General features: G+C 44.1%; 2 protein-coding genes across 14 annotated transcripts in view; one reads left to right on the forward strand and one right to left on the reverse strand.

The window, feature by feature from the left end:
• Positions 1-10,478, reverse strand: part of ablim1b (actin binding LIM protein 1b) — a 96,602-nt gene extending 86,124 nt beyond the window's left edge. For 12 of the 13 annotated variants that reach the window (XM_076298281.1, XM_076298282.1, XM_076298279.1 and 9 more), the window contains exon 1: positions 3,905-3,995. In XM_076298281.1, the coding sequence (XP_076154396.1) occupies positions 3,905-3,935 (31 nt within the window). In that variant the 5' untranslated portion in view covers positions 3,936-3,995. Of the gene's footprint in view, positions 1-3,904; positions 3,996-10,346 lie in introns of those variants that run through there. The other variant, XM_076298272.1, reaches the window with a different exon arrangement.
• Positions 10,479-11,541: 1,063 nt separating this feature from the next.
• On the forward strand, positions 11,542-20,713 carry trub1 (TruB pseudouridine (psi) synthase family member 1). Its single transcript, XM_076298973.1, has 8 exons — positions 11,542-11,701; positions 11,956-12,054; positions 13,914-13,969; positions 14,499-14,580; positions 14,896-14,968; positions 17,094-17,233; positions 18,486-18,542; positions 19,339-20,713. The coding sequence occupies exons 1-8, from the start codon at positions 11,548-11,550 to the stop codon at positions 19,608-19,610; spliced, it is 933 nt and encodes a 310-aa protein (XP_076155088.1). The 5' UTR covers positions 11,542-11,547; the 3' UTR covers positions 19,611-20,713.
• The last annotated feature ends 533 nt before the right edge of the window (positions 20,714-21,246 follow it).

Genomic DNA, 21,246 nt, shown 5'->3' on the forward strand with positions numbered 1-21,246 from the left:
AGAAAGATTCTCCCCCCAGTGCTCTGTCATTCATTAAAAGGAGGCCACTCAGGAGAGCTGGATCGAGCGGCTGCACTCTACAAAGCAGGCCATTAGCCTGCAGAACGGATGAGCAATGATGTATGTTTTTGTGAGTGAGTGGTGTGTGTGTGTGTACAGTATGTGTGTGCTTCTCTCTGTGTGTCTATGTGCGTGCATGTGGGCATGCTTGCCTTTCTGTGCGTAAGAGTGTGTATTCATGCATGCTGCAAGCATACGTTTGTGTGTGTATGTGTGTGTGTATGTGTGCCTGGATTTATACATATGTCTATGAGAGACATAATGTTCCCATGTGTTGGAATGTGTTGTATGTCTGTGTGCACACATGCTGCTGTTTCATGGTACATCAGCACGTCATTCCATTGCACAGTGAGGGCCTTCTGGTGTGAAGTATACTCATTGGACGGGCTGATTAATGCACATTTATTTCTATGTGACTTTTTTTTTGTGCAGTATCTATATATTTATCTATATATGTGTTTTGTGTGTGTGTGTGTGTGTGTGAGTGCTTGTGTGGATTGGGGATGTCTCCATGTGCCTGCAACTGTGTGTGTGTGTGTGTTTGTTTACCGGGGAGGTCTCCATGCGCTGGCATGGCGGGATATCTTTAGCAGGGGGAGTGTAACTCCTCATGATGTCATGTGGCCTGCGGCCGAAAACCTCGTCCCAAACACACACACACACACACACATCCTCAGCCCTGACCCAGTACTTTTTCAGGCTTTCTCCACCCTGGCCTCACACTCTTTCAACTCTTACATAAGCTTTAGTAGTAAAGGGATCCAGGCCTGTCAAGACTAATGTAATGGCCAGCGTGTGTGTGTGTGTGTGTGTGTCTGTGTATGTGCGCGCACATCTAATTGACTGATTACATGAACTGATTGGCTTGAGAACCTACTCAGCAAAGCTTGTGTTCCATGATTCATTTCAAAGATGATATCTTTGAGCCGACTGCCTCATCTCTCTCTCCTGCACACACACACACACACACACACACACACACACACACACACAAACACACAGAAAGAGAGAGTCTGGTATAAATTGAAATTGGCAGAAAATAAACTACACTGGCTGAAAGTTCATCTTGGATATGTTATAGACCCAATCTGGTGCATAATGGAGATGTACATCTGAGGATAACAATGCATATTGCATGCATACATTTGAAGCCACGGGCATTGTGACTACCCCCATGCTTTTTCTCCCAACAGTCACCGAGCAAATGTGTGTGCAATGTGCGTTGGCCTCTTCCTTCGCTATTCTTTGAAGCCTTTGGCTCCGAACTGTAAAAAAGATGCTCCGGGCAGCATGTCATTACACATCACGGGTCGGCACGATCAGCCTGCCACCCAGCTGGGCCTTCGGGGCCGGTTCGCTTTAACTGTGTGGGACACTTGCGGTCAAACATCTCAACTATGAATGAAGCGAAAAAGCCTGGATGAATCTTCCAAATCAATGGCATTTCCCCCACTTGCCATGACGTCGGCACATTGGGAATGTGATAGCCTTGTGTGCTAATATGAATATGCGCGTGTTGGCGTGTCTATGTGCGCACATGCATCAGGGAACATGTGTATGTCAGTGAATACAGTTAGCCTGCAAATGCGCTTGGAGGCTTCAAGCGTATGCATCAAAAGGGGCCATTTTTCCACGCCTTGGTGCTTGAGGAATTGTTTGGTAAACAACGGGCTGGCAAAACGTTTCAGGCCAGAGGATGTTGCGGAGGCCCCAGCATTTCAGAGGGGGCTTGTGTGTGGTGGGTGAGAATGTGGTATCGTGGGGCCCCTCAGAGAGCCATGACGAAAGCCTCCAGGGTCATTTCAGTTCTGTCCAATCCCGTTCGGGGTCGTTCCTGCGGGTCACTCGGCAGAGATGTAATCCGTGTAATTGCAACCTTTGCGAGATTTGTGTCATTAATGCAATTGTGGCCCAGCCTGCCTGACACGCGGCCATCAGGAGCGCCAATTAAGGCCCTCACTCTGATGTGCTGCAGGAGTATGGTTTAGCCAGGGTTAGTGTGTTTGTGTGTGTGTGATTGTGTGTGTGTGTGTGTGTCCCTGCTATTTTCCCAAAATAAAACCCAACACAGCAATCTCACCAAACCCTCTGTGTGTGTCGAAACTGTGGATATATTCACATTTCTCGTTTGCATTGGCTGTTCACCTTCACTGCATACAAGCATTCTCACGGCGGGAGCGACAAACAGTTCTTGCGGTTCTCTCTCCTCTCTCTCTCACAGTAGGATCGATCTCTTCACTTCCAACTCCTCTTTTCCAGGCATTCCCCCTCTTTCAAGTGGGCTCTGGAAAACTGGAGGGCCCAGTGGAGGGCTAATGGGCGATGGAGCTGGAGATGGTTTGACCACAGGAGCCACTGCCAGGCGGCCCAGCTGGAAGGAGAAGAGAGAGGGCGTCGCCCCGACTGACGTCTTGGAGGGGAGAGAGGACAGGGCTGAGAGAGTGGGGTGGAGAGAGGGCCGTAAATCCAAAGGGGCGAGCCGGTGCCCACAACACCAAAACACACTGCTCAGCTTTACAGACTAAAGCTTACATACACACGCACGCACACACATACACACACACACACACTAACAGACACATTCAGACACAGACACAAAAAAACACACACAAATACAAGCAAACTCACACACACACACACACACACAGATACACAAACAAACACACAAAAACACACACAAACATATACAAACACATACAAACACACAGACACACAAACACCAAGTAATTAATGTCAGCTGTTGTGTGAGTGCATCATTAACCAAAACATCTTGTTGCTATTAGGGGGCATAATTAGTCCTTCAATAATACTGGGCATAGATGGCTGACAGGCTGTTCATGGTGTGTGTTATTCACATTTTTCCCACAGTAAAATCTCCTGGTTTAGGGGGTAAAGGTGGTCCTATTGCTCTCGGTTAAAAAAGCATGCAGACATGGAAGGATATATGGAGAGGAATGAAACCGACTCCTTGAAGATGGCAAGCTCTATGGGCCCAGTGAGGAAAGCTTTATTTGATCTATGTGCCTGCAGACATCCCCCCTCATTTCTCATCCATATGAAGTCTCATAATTCTTTTGCAGCGGAGCTCGACTGCATAGATAAAAATGCATGAACCCAGCTTCTGGTTTTAGATAGTCATTTTGACCTATGCGTAATGCGATTCTCTTTTTTATGGCTTCTGTTTTATGATGCTCTGTATTATTATTAAGAGTCAGCTAGTCACGTACAACTGTGCAACAATCTAAAGGACCTATGCTTCAAACAATGGCCGCTACAAACCAGGATGTACCCACACCCAAGCCAGTGCATATTCAAGCCTCAGGCCACAGTGCACTACACATTCACACAAGATTACACATTCAATAGTACATCATGTGGCTGGTTTTTTCAAACATTTACCTACTTTTAGAGGGCTGCTAAGTCTCAGCTCACACATAACTCCAGTATCCAACACCATGTTTAAACACCACATTAATACTATGCCAAAACTTCCTTTATTAAAGGAAAATTCCGGTATTTAGCACTTTGAGTCACTTTTCTGGTTTGTTTTGGATGAACTAGAGTGGTGGACACCGAAATTTTGACGATTGGTCCTGTCTCGACTTTTCGCCTTTGACTTCTCAGAGTGGCTGCAAACAGGCATACTGTAGGCTACTCAAACATGTCCTAAAACAACCCTTAACGTTCGTTTTCAAAACTGTGCAACTCACCGAGTGGTTAGTGGTGTTTGTTGATGTTCGAAAACTCAAAGTGCTAAATACCGGAATTTTCCTTTAAATATGAAGATGATTATTTTCTAAAACAATCCAGCACATTCTACCCAAAGACCAAGTTGAAGTCATACCCTTCAGCATGGCCGGAGTAGCCCAGAGCATCAGTGAAGCAAGTGGGCACAGAGAAGCACAACTGGACTCCGCGAAGCCGCCGGACAGCTTGTTCACTCACAGGCCCAGCTGGTAGAGTTGTTACAGTGCACTTGGAGATTTGCAACAGTGCAACCCGTTCGGATCCTTTGTTATGGAATGGATTGGGCTGTTTACACGCTCACCGCGGGTCTTTCAACAACACAGGAAATAATCGGGACAAAAAGTCGGCGGGGGGCCAGCGCCATTGGCAGCCGCCGTCCTCGGGGAACGAGAGTCTGGAGCGGCCAAACCGTCACGGGAGAGATAAGGTGGAGGAAGAGAGTGCCAGGGCTGCTTTAGACAAGAAACAGACCTGCAGTGTGTGTGTGTGTCTGTCTGTGTGTGTGTGTGTATGTGTGTGTGTGTGTGTGTGTGTGTGTGTGTGTGTGTGTGTGTGTGTGTGTGTGTGTGTGTGTGTGCATATTTTCAGGGTTGGGCTGTGCAAGGGTTGGGCTGTGTAAACTTGTGAGCTGATGCTGAACGTCACATCACCCGATAGGCACCCGAGTGGACACGCGTGTGTCTATAGATATTCATTAACACATACACAGACACACACACACACACACACACACACACACACCTCAGGTGTCATCTATCCTCTCAAGACACACACTTTCCCTTTTCCCACCAAACCACATACTCAAATGCACAACTTTTCTGCACAGACACACACACACACCCACCCACATACACACACACACAGGTGCACAGACCACACAAACACACACACACACTCATACAACACACACACACACACACACACACATTGGTTAGCATTTTCCGAGCACACATACACACCTACACAAACACACAGCAGCATCTATATTATAGCGTCGGCGTCAGCACCCCAGGGAGCCACACAAGGTGCGTAGGAGTGTGGTCAGCTAGAATCAGAATGATGGGCTCCATCCGGTGCTAACACACCTGTGAGGGCATACAGAAGTGTGTGTGTGTGTGTGTGTGTGTGTGTGTGTGTGTGTGAAAGGAGAGGGAGTTAAGACATTACAGAAATATAATGTGAAGAGAAATGGCTCGTGGCCACAGACAAAATCCAACAATTCCTCATAGGGTGCTTTACAAATTAAACTCTGTAGAATAGAATGACTCACATGCTATTGTTAAACCTCTAAAGCCCTGACGTTTTTGTTCTTGTAATTGAGTTTGTTTGATGAGATTTCAGTGTGTGTGTGTGTGTGTGTGTGTGTGTGTGTGTGTGTGTGTGCTCGCAAGTGTGCGTCTGTGTGTGTGTGTGTGTGTGTGTGTGTGTGTGTGTGTGTGTGTGTCTGTGCGTGCATGCCTGATAATGTATTTGCCTACGTGTGTGTGTACATGTGTCTGTCAGTCTATGATTGTATGCATGAGGTGGAGACTTGCCCCATTCACTGTACAGTTATCACCCACTGGGTGGTGCTGGTCTAGTCTTAAACAAATAAGCAATGAAAAGTGTTGAAACTGTCCAGCCCATGCCACTATGTGTGTGTGTGTGTGTGTGTGAGAGAGAGAGAGAGGAGACACTAGATAAGGTCCAACACTGATTGGGATACCCAGCGCACTGTAGAAACATATGTCCACTACATCAGTGAAGCCAACAGAGGGAGTGATCATGGGAGGGTTATAAAGTATGATTGATTTCATGAAAGAAGGGCTAGAGCGCAAGAAAGAAGAGAGAGAGAGAGAGAGAGAGAGAGAGATTCCTTATCAAGTAATACCAAGCTATCATCGGTGACATTTTTCATTTAAATTGCTTACGCAATAACTGTTACTCCAAATTATAGAAATACAAGGTAAGCATCATCTGGCCCTGCACTATGCGTAAGCACCTATAAAAACATAATAAGCACTTTGCATACACCCTCAATCATTTATATCAATGACCTCAACACTCTGATCTGCGCTACACAATCTAATAAATGGAGCAGCCATCAGTGCAGCGGCATGAGACTGGGACTCCTGCATTTAGCACACAGAGCAGCTCATAATACCTCTTTATCCTCTACTCACTCTTATTGTGTCTTCCACTTCGGCTTCAATCACAATAATGACACAAACCAAACAAATACTTCTCCTTTGTATGCTTGACTGTATGTGTGTGTGTGTGTGTGTGTGTGTGTGTGTGTGTGTGTGTGTGTGTGTGCATGCGTGCACAGGATTTTTGTTTAGCCTATTAGTTTGCTTTAATATTAGTATGTGAGAGGTACAGTGTGGTGTGGCGTGTGTGCATGTAATAGGTGGACATTCGTATGCACAGACAGTAAGCTGGGTGTATGTTTGTGTGTATTCCCTATGGTCAAACCCCCCCCCCCACACACACACACACCCATCCACGCCCACAGTCCCCTCTTCCCCTCCACCCACCACAACCACCCGCCCCCCCCCACCCCCGCTCAGTGCCACCGGGTGAGGTGACATCGCAGTGTAAGGAATGTGCGCCGTCGTGAGTCCCGACCGCCCCACTCCGGCACGGCACGACAGCGGGCAGGCAGAGTAGGGGGGGGGGGAGTGAGGGGGCAGTGGACGGGAGGCAGCTTCCTGGTGGGATCAAGCCTAATTAAGCCCAGAACAACGACCAAAGCCCCCACTGCTTTCACTGGGCTCAATCCCCCCAGCCATTCAGAGAGCCCTGCCCCACTTCCACCCAGCCCTGCTCAACCTGGCTAGTAGGCTGGCAGGCAGGGTGTGTGTGTGTGTGTGTGTGTAAGGGGGGGGGGGTGGGGGGGGTGGTACTGACTAAGGGTTGGAATTTCAACAGCGTCATGGCCCCGTTATGCAGAAACGCAAGCCACAGCTTAATTGCAAATGCTGTTTACAAACAGATGGCGTTTTGTTTAGAAGGTAGCCAGAAAGAAAACCAAAAGTGATGGAAACATAACGTGTGTATGTCTGCACAAAGAATCGTTGAAAATGCTGCAATCTCCACTGGAAAACCAAAAACAATTTTGTAAGATATTGGGATATGAATATAAACACCTGTCTTTAACTATTCCATTATTCGTTCCAAGCACAAGCTGATTGCAAGCAGTTTAGCTACCAGCACAATTAGTCTATGGAGAGACTTTTCCACAGCAGTGAAGGTGTGCAACGCAGCTGGTATCCACTCTGCAAACGTAGCGTGTGTGCGTGTGTGCGTGCGTGCATGTGTGTGCCCATGTGTGTGTCCGTGCATGTGACAGGCTGTGTGTGTGTGTGTGTGTGTGGAGGATGCGGGTAGAAGGAGAAACATTCTGCTTTGCCAGCGTGGAGCGAATGACGGCACGGCAGGCGATTCAAGGGTATAATCCATCATATAACTTGGTATTTACTCCAAAACACAGGTGCCAGCCGCCCTGAGAGACGCCCTGTAAGGCGACAGCGCAATGAAGGGTGGCAGTGTCACCTCCAATCACAAGCCTTTTATAGCAATTATACTAACCTCTCTGCCGTGCCACACACACACACACTCTCTCTCTCTCTCACACACACACACACACACACACACGCACACACATACACACACACACATACACACACAGACACACACACACACACACACAATAACACAGCCAACCCTAACAAAGCAATCAATCTCACAGACTTGAAATAGGTGGCAACAGACAGGCAGAGAGAAATGCAGTGGTCATAAACGACGGTGTTTGTAAATGCCGACAAAACAAGGTCTAGCTATTACTATACTTACTCTGTTCAGCTGGAACCAGAAAGAAAGAACTTTATGGGACATTTTGGAACCATGCATGCCTCAAGTTCTTGGAACACCGACAGGAAAATGAAAAGTTTCCTTCGCACTTCAAAGTAAAGTTCCTCCACAGAGAAGTGTTAAACAATCTCTGCTTTTCGACAATCTCAAATAGATTTCACTGTTTCAATGTTGCATGTTCCTTATTATCTAGAATCCAACTAGAATGTAGTCAACTCATAAATAATACCTGGAAAGATTCCACTGTTTAAAGAATGAATTCTCAGACCATGAAAACATTTTAAAGTATACATTTCTGACAGTATATTAGCATGAAGTTAAACTAATAATCACCCATAGGAACATCCATGTTGACATTTACTACTGAAACAACTGCAGACGCAAAGTATATTTTCATTGGATTCTGATTCTTGCCATTTGAGGTCAACACCAAAAACTGTGTCACACCAACTCCAATGAGCCTTATTTTTGTAAGAGTTTGGCCATCCAGTTTGTTCTGGATATTACAAAATCACATCCAGATTCCTCGGAGCGGGGAGAAGCGAAGAGGCCTTTCTGTATGTTGTTAGAGGAGGTTTACTCGGAGCGTCGACACACACTGATCTTAGCTGACAGCTTTAACTGGGCTTCCCTCAGGGCAGTCAACGATACAGGGTCAGGAAGATGAAGAGAGAAAGAAAGCGAATGGGTGGATGGAGAGAAAGTGAAAGAAAGAACAAGAGAGAGAGAGAGAGAGAGAGAGAGAGAGAGTCCAAGCCATGGGCCTGCCCAGAGTGGGAGAGAATGGGACAGCAAAATTGTCAAAATGTATTTATAGTGTTCTCCTATCCCCTCCTTCTTCTCCCTAACATAACTACTTTAACTGCCACTTTAAGACTTGGTCAACCCTTAATCAGGCCTTAATGTGTGGACACCTCAAACTGGGGTACTTCCAAAGGCCGGGCTTAGGAGAGGTTACAGGTGCAACCTAAAACATGTGTGACCTTCCCTTCCTTCCTCACTACTGGGCTTCTCATGAGGTCTGATTGAGTACAGAGAGAGAGAGAGAGAGAGAGAGAGAGAGAGAGAGAGAGAGAGAGATGTTCCTGAGTGCTTTCAGACAGGACTGTGGCTCTTTCCAACTCAAACAGTCTCAGGAAGCCGTACTTTTCCAAAGTCAAACATGCAGATGGCCAGCCTCAAGATGTAGCCTACGTGCCTGGAGGGAATCCCCTTGAGCTTTTGTCCTAACCCATAATCACACCGGCAATACTGGCATACTGACAGAAAAGGGTCCCTCCATTAAAACAGTCAGTTATCCATGCTTAACCTCCTGGGCTTTTAACCGAACTCAGTTACCGACAGGGTGAAGGGCAATTAATTCTCAACCAGAAGGCAATTAAATTGAGCGCCCCAGACAAGGATTATGCTGAGTTCAATGCATGTTCCATAGGGGTTCCTCAATCATACCAAAGATAAGTCCAACAATGTAAAGGGTAGCCTACTGAAAAAGGAATGAGATAAATCACAAGTGGAACAAGTAGTAGTAGAAAGAAAGAACCAACTCACAAGGGGGGAAAAAAAGATATGTTGCCCGGTCTTTTTGCTCATACTATATTTAGATTTATTCCATGACTTCTTAAGCTGGCACTGTACTTCTGTGCGTCCAATTTTCCCCTTGCAGACTAACTTGTTTTCACTGTGGGTATAAGAGTGGTTCTCCATTTCAAGTGCTCATGTCAGCTGCATCCATTGGAGGCTGTTCCTCCAGCATGATAATTACTGAACATCATCGGGCAATTTTATCTTGACAACATTAAAGAGATGGAGAGAGATGGAAAGAGACATCAACACAGCATCGCAAGGCTAAACGAAAAACAACCTCAGCACATTTTAATCATCATCAGGCATTCATGTCAGTTCACAGCCATTGCCAATGTCACCCAGGTTGTCAACTAGTCCATGCCAAGAAGGCCTGTCTATCAGATTTGATTTGAACAACACCAAACTCCAGCAATAGAAAATAGGGTACCATCCAGAACTTGGCTGGTCTGATTTACAGTGATGTGGCTCCATTGCGCATTACATCATTCCCGATGTCTTCTGTGTGACAAAACTATCATTAGCCTAATGGATACTGGCTCATGTCCACTATAGTCCACTATGAAAATGAATTTTAAAAAGGGAAATATGCAAGCAGCAAGGACATTCATATGACATCGACTGAAGAGACATACAGTAGCAACACATCTAGTAGTCTAGGAGTAGCCTAATAAGATGCCATTTATTAATAGAGTGCCCATTCTCACAGAATCATAGCAAATCATATCAAATCAAATGCCGATTAATTGATAGGCTTGGAGTTCAGTTAGGGACAGGAACTTCCATTTGCCTAAATATTCACGCGCCTGTCAAGGCAAGTGCCAAGCAAGACTTAGGCTATTACGTTTATAATAACCCATCGTTACACATGGCAACACCACGACCAAAGAGCTCCCACGGCCCCACGAATGGCAGGTGTGCAGTAATGTAAAGAAGGGAGTAACCGAAAGAAGTTTAGTAGCCTAAAACCAGCTACTACGAAACCGCACCACCGTGCATGAACGCACCACGACAACATTTAACACCACGACCGCTACAATGGGGAGAAATGATAGTGGGGGAAAAGCTGCACTTCACCAAGAAATAAGTATCATTCCAGGTCTCACCTCTGGTTGACATGACGTGGGGAAAACGGTGAAGATTTTCCTCGTGTAGCCTACAGAAGAGATGACGTTGAGAAAATACGCCTTCCGAAAAGAATCCGCCTAAAATTCTTGATCGTATTACAAGAAATAGTAGTTCACGTGATAGTTGTGAGAACTGAAGATCGGTCAGTCAACATTAATAGTCGACTTTGTATGACGGGGCAGCCAGCATATAACGGCAAGCAAGGCTGGCTTCGCAATGGGCGTGCCTAGAATAAACGCATGCCTCAGTTGTATTAAATGATAGCCCAGTAGACCTATAGTCCGGCACATGATGCCTTGATAGTTTCTGGCCAGCATTTATTGCAACAAAAAAATCAAATCTGTTTCACAAATGACATGGCATAAGCTTACCAGAGGCATGTCAAACTAACTTAGTCCTAAAAACAGTAGCGTAGCCCTCTGATAAGTAGCTATAGTCTATAGGCCTACAATTGGATGGTAATAGTATGCCTACATATAGGCTACATCGTCCTCAACCTACTTCTATCGCCTGCCGCCTCCTTTAGCCTAAATGTTTTTTAATGGTTGCCCTACAGCTAGTAGAAGTACATTTTCAGACCCAACTATTGTATATACTTCAAAAGAGCAGAGAAATAACCAAGGTAGACTAATAACTAATTTAGCATCAACAGCTTTGAATTTGCTTAGAGTGGGTGATACATCATCTGAGATTTTGTTAATGATGATGAGAAGGCTATGCTGATGTTGGCACAGTGCTGCATCACTAATGATGCTACTATGCCACCGTGTGGTGAAACATTTTAGAACTTTACTTAGGCTATTAGACTAAAAACCTAGCCTGAGCCCTTTCATCATGAACCGTTCAACGTGTATCGACTATTGAACCTGCAAAGCCAGATGCTAAACATAATGCAGATAATTAGAGATGCAGATAATTAAACATAGGCCTACCTGTCTATATAGCCTACAATCGGTGAGCATAGGCCATGATTTTGTACACTTTTTAAAAATAATTACACCTTATCTCTGTCTGTTCAACTAGATTGTGTGTTGCACTTCCATTCGTGTAATGACTCATAAACTACAGTAGGCCTACAGTAGGTATATTCTTGGAATTAAAAGGTTTGAGCACTACACTACCCATAAGTCATAGGGATCCTTTACGTCATCACTTCGCGCGTTTTCATTTCAAATCGGCATGAGAAGCATGGCTACGACTGGTGCAAATATCGTTCAAAATGTGTCCTCCTTGTCAAAATTGCAGTCTTTGAATGGAATATTTGCCATTTATAAAAAATGCGGACCAACATCTGCCGATGTGTTAAACTCTTTGAAAGAGAAACTCTTGAAAGGTAACGTTACACGACTAATTTTATTGCAGCACATCATATGTTTTTAGCAATCAAGCTAACTCATGGAAGGCTATTATAAGCAACCTTTTTGCTATTATAATCACACCGTATTGATAACTACAATGCACGTGATATAGGCTACTAATGATATGACCGACACTATTCAGTTTGCAGTTGATTTATTCCAATTTTACGTTAAGGTTATTATAGATAACTAATGATGGCCTCTCTGCATTGTTGCATCTTCTTTACAGAGGCTGGGGTGTCAAATCCCAATCCCCGTAAGAGGAAAAAACAAGCCGTGAAAATCGGTCATGGTGGCACTCTGGATAGCGCGGCCTCTGGTGTTCTCGGTAAGGACAACGCTTGTCACACTTCTTCACAAATCCTCCTACAAACACAGCAACCATACAACGGTTGTCAGCAGAGGGGAATCAAAATAATGTCAAGATTGCCAGTTCCAAACGTCATGGCCTTTAATTATGACAGTTCATAGTGCCAGATATCATGCAAAACTGACCATCGTTTAATTTCCATAGTATTAGTATAATTAGACATGTAGCCTGACTCTTATCATGACACCTGTTTCAGTAAAAGACTTTGAGCAATGCATGGTGATGAGTTATTGCTTGTCCAGGAATGAATGGGCTATACACTGTCGGGCTAGATAAGGTCATGTCTATCGCGATATATATGGTTATAGCCCAGCCCTATATTGGTGACGTTTTCACAAGCGGGGGTGTGTCGAGGTGTAATCCTAACAGTCTGAACACAAAGGTCTCAGGGATATGAGGCTTGTAGACCTGGACAACTATCACCAGGTGGCCCCCAAAATACCCAAGCCTGACCTGGCTCGACAGTCTGAAGGGGGCTAATTAGTGTTTCTTACACAGTTTGGAGCTTTCGTTGGTCACAGAGTCTGGCGAGGCATTGCAAACCAGCGTGATGGCCTTCTATCTTCAAGATTCCTTTTATCCTGTACAATTTCCCTATTTTACTGCTCCCAAAGTAGTACACTCTCTGTGTTGTTTTGCCCATCATCATAATCTCCTCTTTTTATTGGCTAGTCTGAGGAATGAAGGCCATCAGAATGACTTCACCTCTTCTGGTATTGTTGACACAGGTGTTTTGCAGGTACTGTGTAATGGAGCTGCCAGTTGAGGTCCTGTGAGGTCTCTCTTTATCAAACTAGACAGACTAATGTATTTGTTCTCTTGCTCGGGTGTGCACTGGGGCCTCCCAGTACTTTTTTCTTTTCTGGTTTAAGCCAGTAGTTTACTTTTTTCTTTTCTGGTTTAAGCCAGTAGTTTACTTTTTTCTTTTCTGGTTTAAGCCAGTTTACTCTCTTTTGTGAAGGGAGTAGCACACAGACTTGTTTTTAGATCTTCAGTGTCTGTACTATTTCTCACATGGAACAGCCTTCACTTCTTAGAACAAGAATAGACACTTGTCAGAAGACAGATCTTTGTTTCTGCCCATTCTGTGCCATTAATCAAACCCATAATAATATATGATGCTCCATATACTCAACTAATCTAAAGTCCAGTTGTAACTTCTTTAATCCGTTTTCAGCCGTGCAATACACTACTCACAAAAAGTCAGAGATGTTCGGCTTTCGGGGAAAATTTCAGGATGAACCTAAAATCCACTATAACCTTTACAGGTGAACTTAATGTGACCTTCTCTAAACGCATGTCCAATAGTTCAATGTTTCAATACTTTCTGTACTGAAACATTCAGTTTCACCCGATAGCCAGATATCCATAACTTTTTGTGAGTAGTTTAATTCCAAAAGGGTTTGAAAATGATAAACTAGGGTTAGCAGACAGAATATGCCTTTGGAACATAATTATAGGCCTCTGTACACTTTTGTGTCGTTTAATTACAAATCAGTAGTTTCCTCATACTAGTGATTCAAAGTGTCTACACTGTATTTTGTATTGAGTCAGTGTTATGGTCAAAAAATGCTTTTCCTTTGAAAATAAGGAAATATCTAAGTGATGGTAGTGTATACTTGTGATGTCTTGCTACATTCTTTGGAAGATATAATAGTTCAGATGTCCTCTTGCAGGCTAGAGGGGTCTAGTGCGCAAGTACTAGGACTTCCTGCTTCCAAAAGAAGGACAGTTTTTATCTAATTTATCTATATAAATTAATAAAACCATTTTCAAGTTTGTAAAGACTCCATTTGTGACTACCATTTCTCTTCCAGTTGTTGGGATAGGAGAAGGCACAAAGATGCTAACCACCATGCTTGCAGGTTCAAAGGTAAGACTTTAACTGTAATCGTTTAAAATAAACACATTAAGAATTGTAACATAGAGTTACTGTTGCAAGCTACTTTCATGTGATTGTGAAAATGTGATTTTGGCAGAATATAAAATATGACATGGCAGAGTTGCACAATACTCTGTTGTTTTTGGAATATTAGATGCCGTCTGTGATTCAGTTTTGCAGAAGTTGTTTGTCATTTGAGTTCAACAGCCGTTGCCAGCCTCCCTTCTAGGCTCCTGGAGCACGTGCATGGATTGGTCTGGATTGAGAATATTTCAGTCCGAGCCACTATGGTTGTTTCCAATTTACAGATCCAGAACTGTGTACAAGCCCACAAATACAGAACAAACAGTTAAAAGGACCATGCAGAGTGAAGTGTATGGAATTTGAATCGTAGACAACTTTAAAAATTGTGTGTGTGTGTGTGTACTTGTGTGGTCAGTGTTTTCTGTTGTTAACAGCAAAATATGGGAGTGTTCTCTTGCTGACATATTTTCACCTAATCTATAGATTATTTTCCTAGAAATACAGAGCGGTGGGAGAGTTGGGAAAAGCCACAGACACACTTGATGCCACTGGCGCTGTAGTGCACGAGAAGAGCTATGGTGAGAGATGCGCATAGTAAGAATGTATTCACTATCTAAGCACTATTATGTCTGAGTGGCTGTAATGTGTAGTCAACTAAACCCTACAGTACTAGCTAGCCCCAAATAATTGGTTTGAACGCCTTAATGTGTTTAGGGGGGTGTTGTCTAAGATGGCAGCTACCTGCAGGGCTCTTTGATGCTCGTGCTTGACAAACGTGTGTAGGAGTTGCATGTGTCACTTGGTGCATGGTGCTGTGTGTGGTCAGCTGATTGAGCTGTGGTCCCGCCGCGCCTTCAGAGCCCACTCACTCTTCCTGTGATGCTTGTCCACAGAGCACGTGACCCGTGAGGCCCTGGAGGAGCATCTGCAGAAGTTCACCGGAGACATCATGCAGGTCCCTCCTCTGTGAGTCACCTCCCCTCAGCCTGTGAGTCAGTCGGACGCTTGACTGAACCAGAGACACAGAGAGAAAGAAAGAGAGAAAGAAAGAGAGAAAGAAAGAGAGAAAGAAAGGGAGAAAGAAAGGGAGAAAGAAAGAAAAAGGAAAAAAGAAAGAGAGGCTGCATTCCTTCCACAGTGACCCTGAACAAACCCACCAACCCAGAGGCTTACTTTTCCTTTCTGTGGTGCTGCAGAAACATTGTTTTAGCATCTAATTTTTTTGTGCCTTTGTGTTTACAATTCACACACGGTATTATGATGGCTGTTTTTATGTATATCAAACCAATTACAATTTAGGAGGGTAAAAACTGAATGGAAATGTGAATAGCATAGCCTGATCTCAATGCACACATGCTGGCATGGGCTCTGGTCTGCTCAGTACTCCCAGATGCTGATAATGCTCAAAGCCATGAATGTAATCCAGCACCTATTTGAAATGGAGATGACTGTGGAACTTTGTCTACGCATGTAGAATTTCTCAGTAGGTGAACCCTTACTGTCTGTGGGATATCAGTGAATGCTATATCCTAAAGCCAACTTCACTAAGAAGTTACGCAATGCATTTGTTTTCAGAATTCAGTGTAGCGTCAGAAAATTATTACTAACTTTGTCAAACTACAGAATGGGTTTGATTACACTGGTATTATTTAAAGTAACACAATGTAGGAATGTTCAAAGTTCTCAGTGCCCAGGTGGTACCCGTTTAGTCAAGAACTGACATAAGGATCATGTTCCTTATCAGAACTGACATAAGGATCATGTTCCTGATCAGAACTAAATTACATGGTGCAAAGTCAGAGCGCACATCGGCACTAAGACATAATTCTGCCTGTTATAACTCTGTTTAACCATAATGAAACCATTATTTTAAGGTAAAAAAATAACTACATTGTGTTGGATTAAGTTGCATAAAATGAAGCTTTACCCTGTATCCTATGGTGTCGGATGTCAGATGTCCATCACTTAATTATCAATGGGAAAGAGAAGATAAAGGTGGCTTGTAAGAAGAATTATACCTCAACATAGCAACAGCCATAACATAGCAATTCACACACACAGACACACACACACACCCACACACACACACAATCAAAATAACTCTCCAACCGCCTGATGACCACCAGGCTAGTCTGTCTGATTGAAACCATTCTCCTCTCTGAGGCTGTAAAGAGGCAGCTGTGCAAAGCTCACGGTGAGTTTTCAACACCCGTTAGCTCTCGGACAGAGTTGGCACAGGAGGTGCTCTTACCCAGCACAGATTGCATTACTGCCGGCTAATGGCCTAATTACTCAGGATAATATGATAATGTTATGGCAGGGCCGTAGGTGTTTGGACCAGGAGGATGATATGTGTGTGGGGACAGAGAGTGCTGTGGACACCTTACAGATTTTCCAAACATTTGCAGAGCTGCTGTATGAGATTAGTGTGACATTTAGCGGTCAACAGTTACCGTTTGTGTAGGGAGAAGAATATCCTTGCCATAAATAGTCAGCTCTATCTTTTTTTTATTAGTTTACTCAGCTGTAAGATATTGTTTTTGAGGTGTGTCTGAATATCACCTAATTTCAAGCATGGAACTTTTTGAGTTAACTAGTACAAAGGCATGTATTTCGGGCAGAACTACGCGTGCGCAAAGCTTCACGACACTAACGTCGCTGGAGGCGTTACCTCGCTCCATGACCAGTTCTCAACACATGATTAATACGATGTATTTACATGACGACTTTCGGCCGCGGAAGGGGCAGGATATGTGTAGACAACTGCCATATTGGCGTTACGAACTAACCCCATGCATTTCTATGGAGGATTTTTATTCTATGGAGTGCTGTCATTAGAAAGTCTCTGACTAGTAGTTTTAGTAGTTCTGAGTTAACAAAGGAGTGTTTTGTAAGAACATTGAGTATCCAAAAAGTGAAAAATGGCATTTTCCAACATCACAGTTTACCATGTTTGGTGCATTGGTCTAACCAGAATCACACTTACATTAAAAATATGTTTGTTAGAAGTATTTTTAAAGAAACACAACACAGTACATTATGAAATCGTCAAGTATATTGTGAGTGTTTATTTTGTGCTCTGCCTGCACAGCTACTCGGCTCTGAAGAAGGATGGCAAGCGTCTGTCTGTGCTACTAAAACAGGGTCAGGAGGTGGAGGCCAAGCCTGCCCGGCCTGTCACCGTCTACAACCTCACGGTCACAGACTTCAGCCCGCCACTCTTCACCCTGGGTGAGTGATGGGTAATATTAGATATGTGGTGGTTACTGGGACAGTGGGATTCGGACACAATGGCTCTTGTGATGTGTTTGGTTTATGTGTGTACATCTCACTCACATAATCTTCTCTTAAAGCAACACCAAAGAGTTTTTTGTACCTTAAAATAATGTTTCCAAAATCGTTTCAGTGGTTCATCAACTCGTAACAGGGTGAAGGGCACTTCTGCATTCGCTTTGCGGCCCTCTATCGGCTATAACTGCACTGTATAAGTTTGCCATATCGGGTAGCGGATCTGTAGTTTGAGGGAATGAGACATAAGAAACTACAAATTTGACTTGCTTCTGATGTCGCAATACATCATGCTTTCATAAAATCATGCAACATACTCATTATTTGCAAAGCCAGTGCTGGATAAACAAATAGCGTGCGTGCGACAAAGGAAACGTGCTTTGGTGTTGCTTTAACAAACTTGCATTATGTCGTCAGAGGTTTTTGTATTATAAAGCCAAACAATATGATGTTTAGTCATAGGTTTTTGATATCAGATGTTTTTGATATCCTTCTCTGAGCTTCAGAGTAGCCATTAGTTTATGATTTACTATATTGATTTGATGTCAAATGTTGCCCTGCTTGCTTGTCTCTTAAAGTCTCTTAAATCTCAATGTCGTCTCAGGCAGACTTCTGCAGACGCAGCTACATTTTTGGTCTGTGTGCAATGTGTCATCACCAGGATGGCCCGCACAGACTATTATTTTGACTGCAGACTTGTGCATGCATTTATTAAATCACTGCCAGAGGGTCAAGAGAACATCTGAGCAATATTTATTCATTTGGCAGATGCTTTTATCCAATTTGACTCAAATTACAGATGCACATTTTCATTGTTTGCGCCCTGCTCCCAAAGATTTTTTTTTTTGTAGGTTTAGTGACTCAAAACATGTCGCATTCCAATCCTGGAAAGCATTAACACCGTCCTTGTACCAACATGGAGATAGCGTTACCAGTGGCTAATTGCCTGATAACTCAAGATAACACGCCGATGGTGTGACAGCTGGGTGTGCTTTAGTGGGCCGAGTTAAATGATCCTCACAAAAAGGGGGGACCACTCAGTGCTGTGCAGTTATTGAGAGCGTTTTTCAAACCTGATCCCAGAGGTCAAGCTTAGTCCTAATGGTCAGCTCTTGGTACAACATGTTTGTAGCTGTTTTGTAAGCCAAGTACAAGTACAACACTTAAAAAGTAATTCTTCACTTTGTCACTGCAGACATAGAATGTGGTGGCGGTTTCTACGTCAGAAGCTTGGTGGATGACCTTGGAAAAGGTAGTGTCTCTCTCTCTCTCTCTCTCTCTTTTTCTCTCTCTCTGTCTCTATTTCTCTTTTGCAATGACAGTATTATTGCTTTATTACAAAAGCCCTATAGCATTCTCTCTCCCCTACTTGTTGGATTGGCCTCTTTCATTTGACAGTATTATTACTACATTGCTGAAGTGTTAAAGCGTAACTCTCGCCAAAATGCACCCTAGGGTCTTTTTGTCAATGTACCCGAGTCGTTTAAAAGCATAACTTTCTTTTTAGAGTTTACTACTCACTTTAGCAGTTGGTTTTTTCGCTCGCCGCTATCTTTCCAGTCAAGAAGTGAGTTGTTCAAAACCTTTCTTTTTAGTAAACTCTGTGTACACCAACAATCTTCAATCTCAATGCTTGAGTTCATGTGTAGAGACCTTGGTGATACTTTGAGCAAAGTAGCAAAGTTTCATGTTGTGTTGAGCCTTCTTAGTGTTTTAAATAAATAGCGATTTTGATGTTATCATAGTATGATCGCATCAAAATAGTAGTGCCCCTAGCACTCCCATTCAAAAAGGTCATTTAACCCGAAAACAACAATACGGTCAATCTTAAAAGTGGCACTTTCGTCCTAATTATGCTTTTAAACAAAAGTTTGACTCGGTTACATTCGCAAAAAGACACTAAGTTGCATTTTGGCCAGAGTTACGCTTTAAGTATTTAAGTATTCTCTATGTATTATCTCATCTCTCTCTTTCACAGTGGGTTGACTATACGAGTACATACTGTCTCCCCCACTCACCGTCTCTGTACCCCGTCTCTCCACTCACAGCCCTGTCGTCCTGTGCCCACGTGCGTGAGCTGGTGCGGACCAAGCAGGGCCAGTTCACCCTGGACGAGCACGCGCTGAAGGAGGAGCAGTGGACCCTGCAGCACATCAGCGCCGCCCTGCAGGCCTGTCCCCCAACTGCAAAGCCCCAGCCTGGGCAAAACAGAAATGCAAAGCACAGCAACAGCAACAGCAACAACAACAAACCTCTGCCCCAGCCCAGCACCCCAGAGCAGGCAAAAGATGGAGCTGATGGAGCCAATAGCAGGGACTGATCAGCAGGGGGAGCTCCAGAGTCTGTGTCTGTCACGCACTCTGTCAGCAGGCCTGAGGCATTCTGAGTTGGTGGTGGCGGAGGGTGGTTGTTTTGCCGGCTGCACTGACTTGCTCTGACTGTGGTGGTCTCCACCCTAAGCGTGACCTTTTGAGTTCATTTAGGTCGTCTGCAGTATTCCCAACCGTACGAGGCAGCTACAAGGAGCCCTCAAAGTTATTTGGGTCCAAAAATCAGATATGTTTGAGGCTAAAGTTTTTGTTGAATGTTAAGCGATTTATAGAAATCTTAAGTTAAAAAAAATATTTTTTCGGCAGCCAGTAACGGCTAATTCAGCAGCACTTCGACACTGATGCAATCTTTTTTTCTCTCTCTAAGTAATTGTATGATATTATTATGCTTGCGTCAGATTGATCAGCTTCCTCATGCTACCTCTTTCTCCTCTCCCATCAGATGAACGTGGCTAAAACCCGCCACAGTTTAGTGTGTCCGTAGAGAGGGACAGTAGCAGTGGCCGTGCTGTGATGTGGGAAGGGATGATATTGGCCAGGGCCTGCTCTCATCAGACCTGCGCTAAGCCACCGCAGGGTTTGGACACGCGGATGGGCGTAGTATTAGCGCCGATAATCTGCCTCTCTCTCTCGGCCGCGAGTCAGAGCTCCCTAAAGCAGCAATCACACTTTTTCCCCTCCCTCCCTCCCTCCGTCCCTCCCTCCACCAACCCTTTCCCATGTAAGCGGCAAGCTCTAGGCACACATGCAAGACTTAGATGATTATTTTCATGCCCAAGCTCCCAGCTGGTGTCATGATGTCACGATTATGTAAGAAGAGTAGAAACAATGTTGATGTTTCTTTTCAGGTTGTTTTTATTTCTGTGTGTGTGTGAGAGAAGGATTGAGAGATGTCCAAAATGTCAAGACATTTTTTTTGAAGTGTTACGGTCTAAAAAAAAAAAAGCAAAAACAAGAAATCAAATGTACGTGATGGGAATTTCAAGGAATGTTGTTGAATATGCGATCTGGTGCGTCCATGGGAATGAAAACAAACCAATGCTGACCTCTGCATGATTAATTCCCTCTGTGGTCGCCACAAAATATAAATAAACATTTGCTTTCACTTCTAATTACAAAGCCTCTCGTTAATGTGTAGATTGTGGAAAAAAATTGCAAATTATGTAAACTCAGCACTGTATCTCCAGCATATATTTTCATAATATCATATTACTGGTAATGTTTATGCAGGAATTGGCATTCGTCCCCATCATATGCATACAAATTGCTTCACGGTCCCCTAGACACGGATGAGGAATTGACTGACAGGTCTGGCTTGCCTTAAGTGAGTTGGGGTTGATGTAGGTGAGTAAGTGAGTGATGGTGTAGGTGGTGGTGAGTGAGGTGGTACTGGTTCCTGCGGCTGTTGGAGCAGACGGATGCTGGGGCCGGCTGCTGCCTCTCTCTCTCTCTCTCTCTCTGGCGGGCTAATCCCCGTCACCCGGGCGCTAATGGGATCACCGTCAAATCTCCCCGGCCCTCAGATTACTCCGGCTGACTCATGCTTTTAACGGGCATTAGTCATAATAAACACTGGGGGGAAAACACAGAGGAGGGCCTTGCACCCCTAAACCCCCCCACCCACCC

The sequence above is a fragment of the Alosa pseudoharengus genome, unplaced genomic scaffold (genome assembly GCF_046254945.1).
Source record: "Alosa pseudoharengus isolate Yale_2024_CS ecotype anadromous, Long Island Sound unplaced genomic scaffold, YU_APseudo_1.1 YU_APseudo_1.1_scf_21, whole genome shotgun sequence".
Lineage (NCBI taxonomy): Eukaryota > Metazoa > Chordata > Actinopteri > Clupeiformes > Clupeidae > Alosa > Alosa pseudoharengus.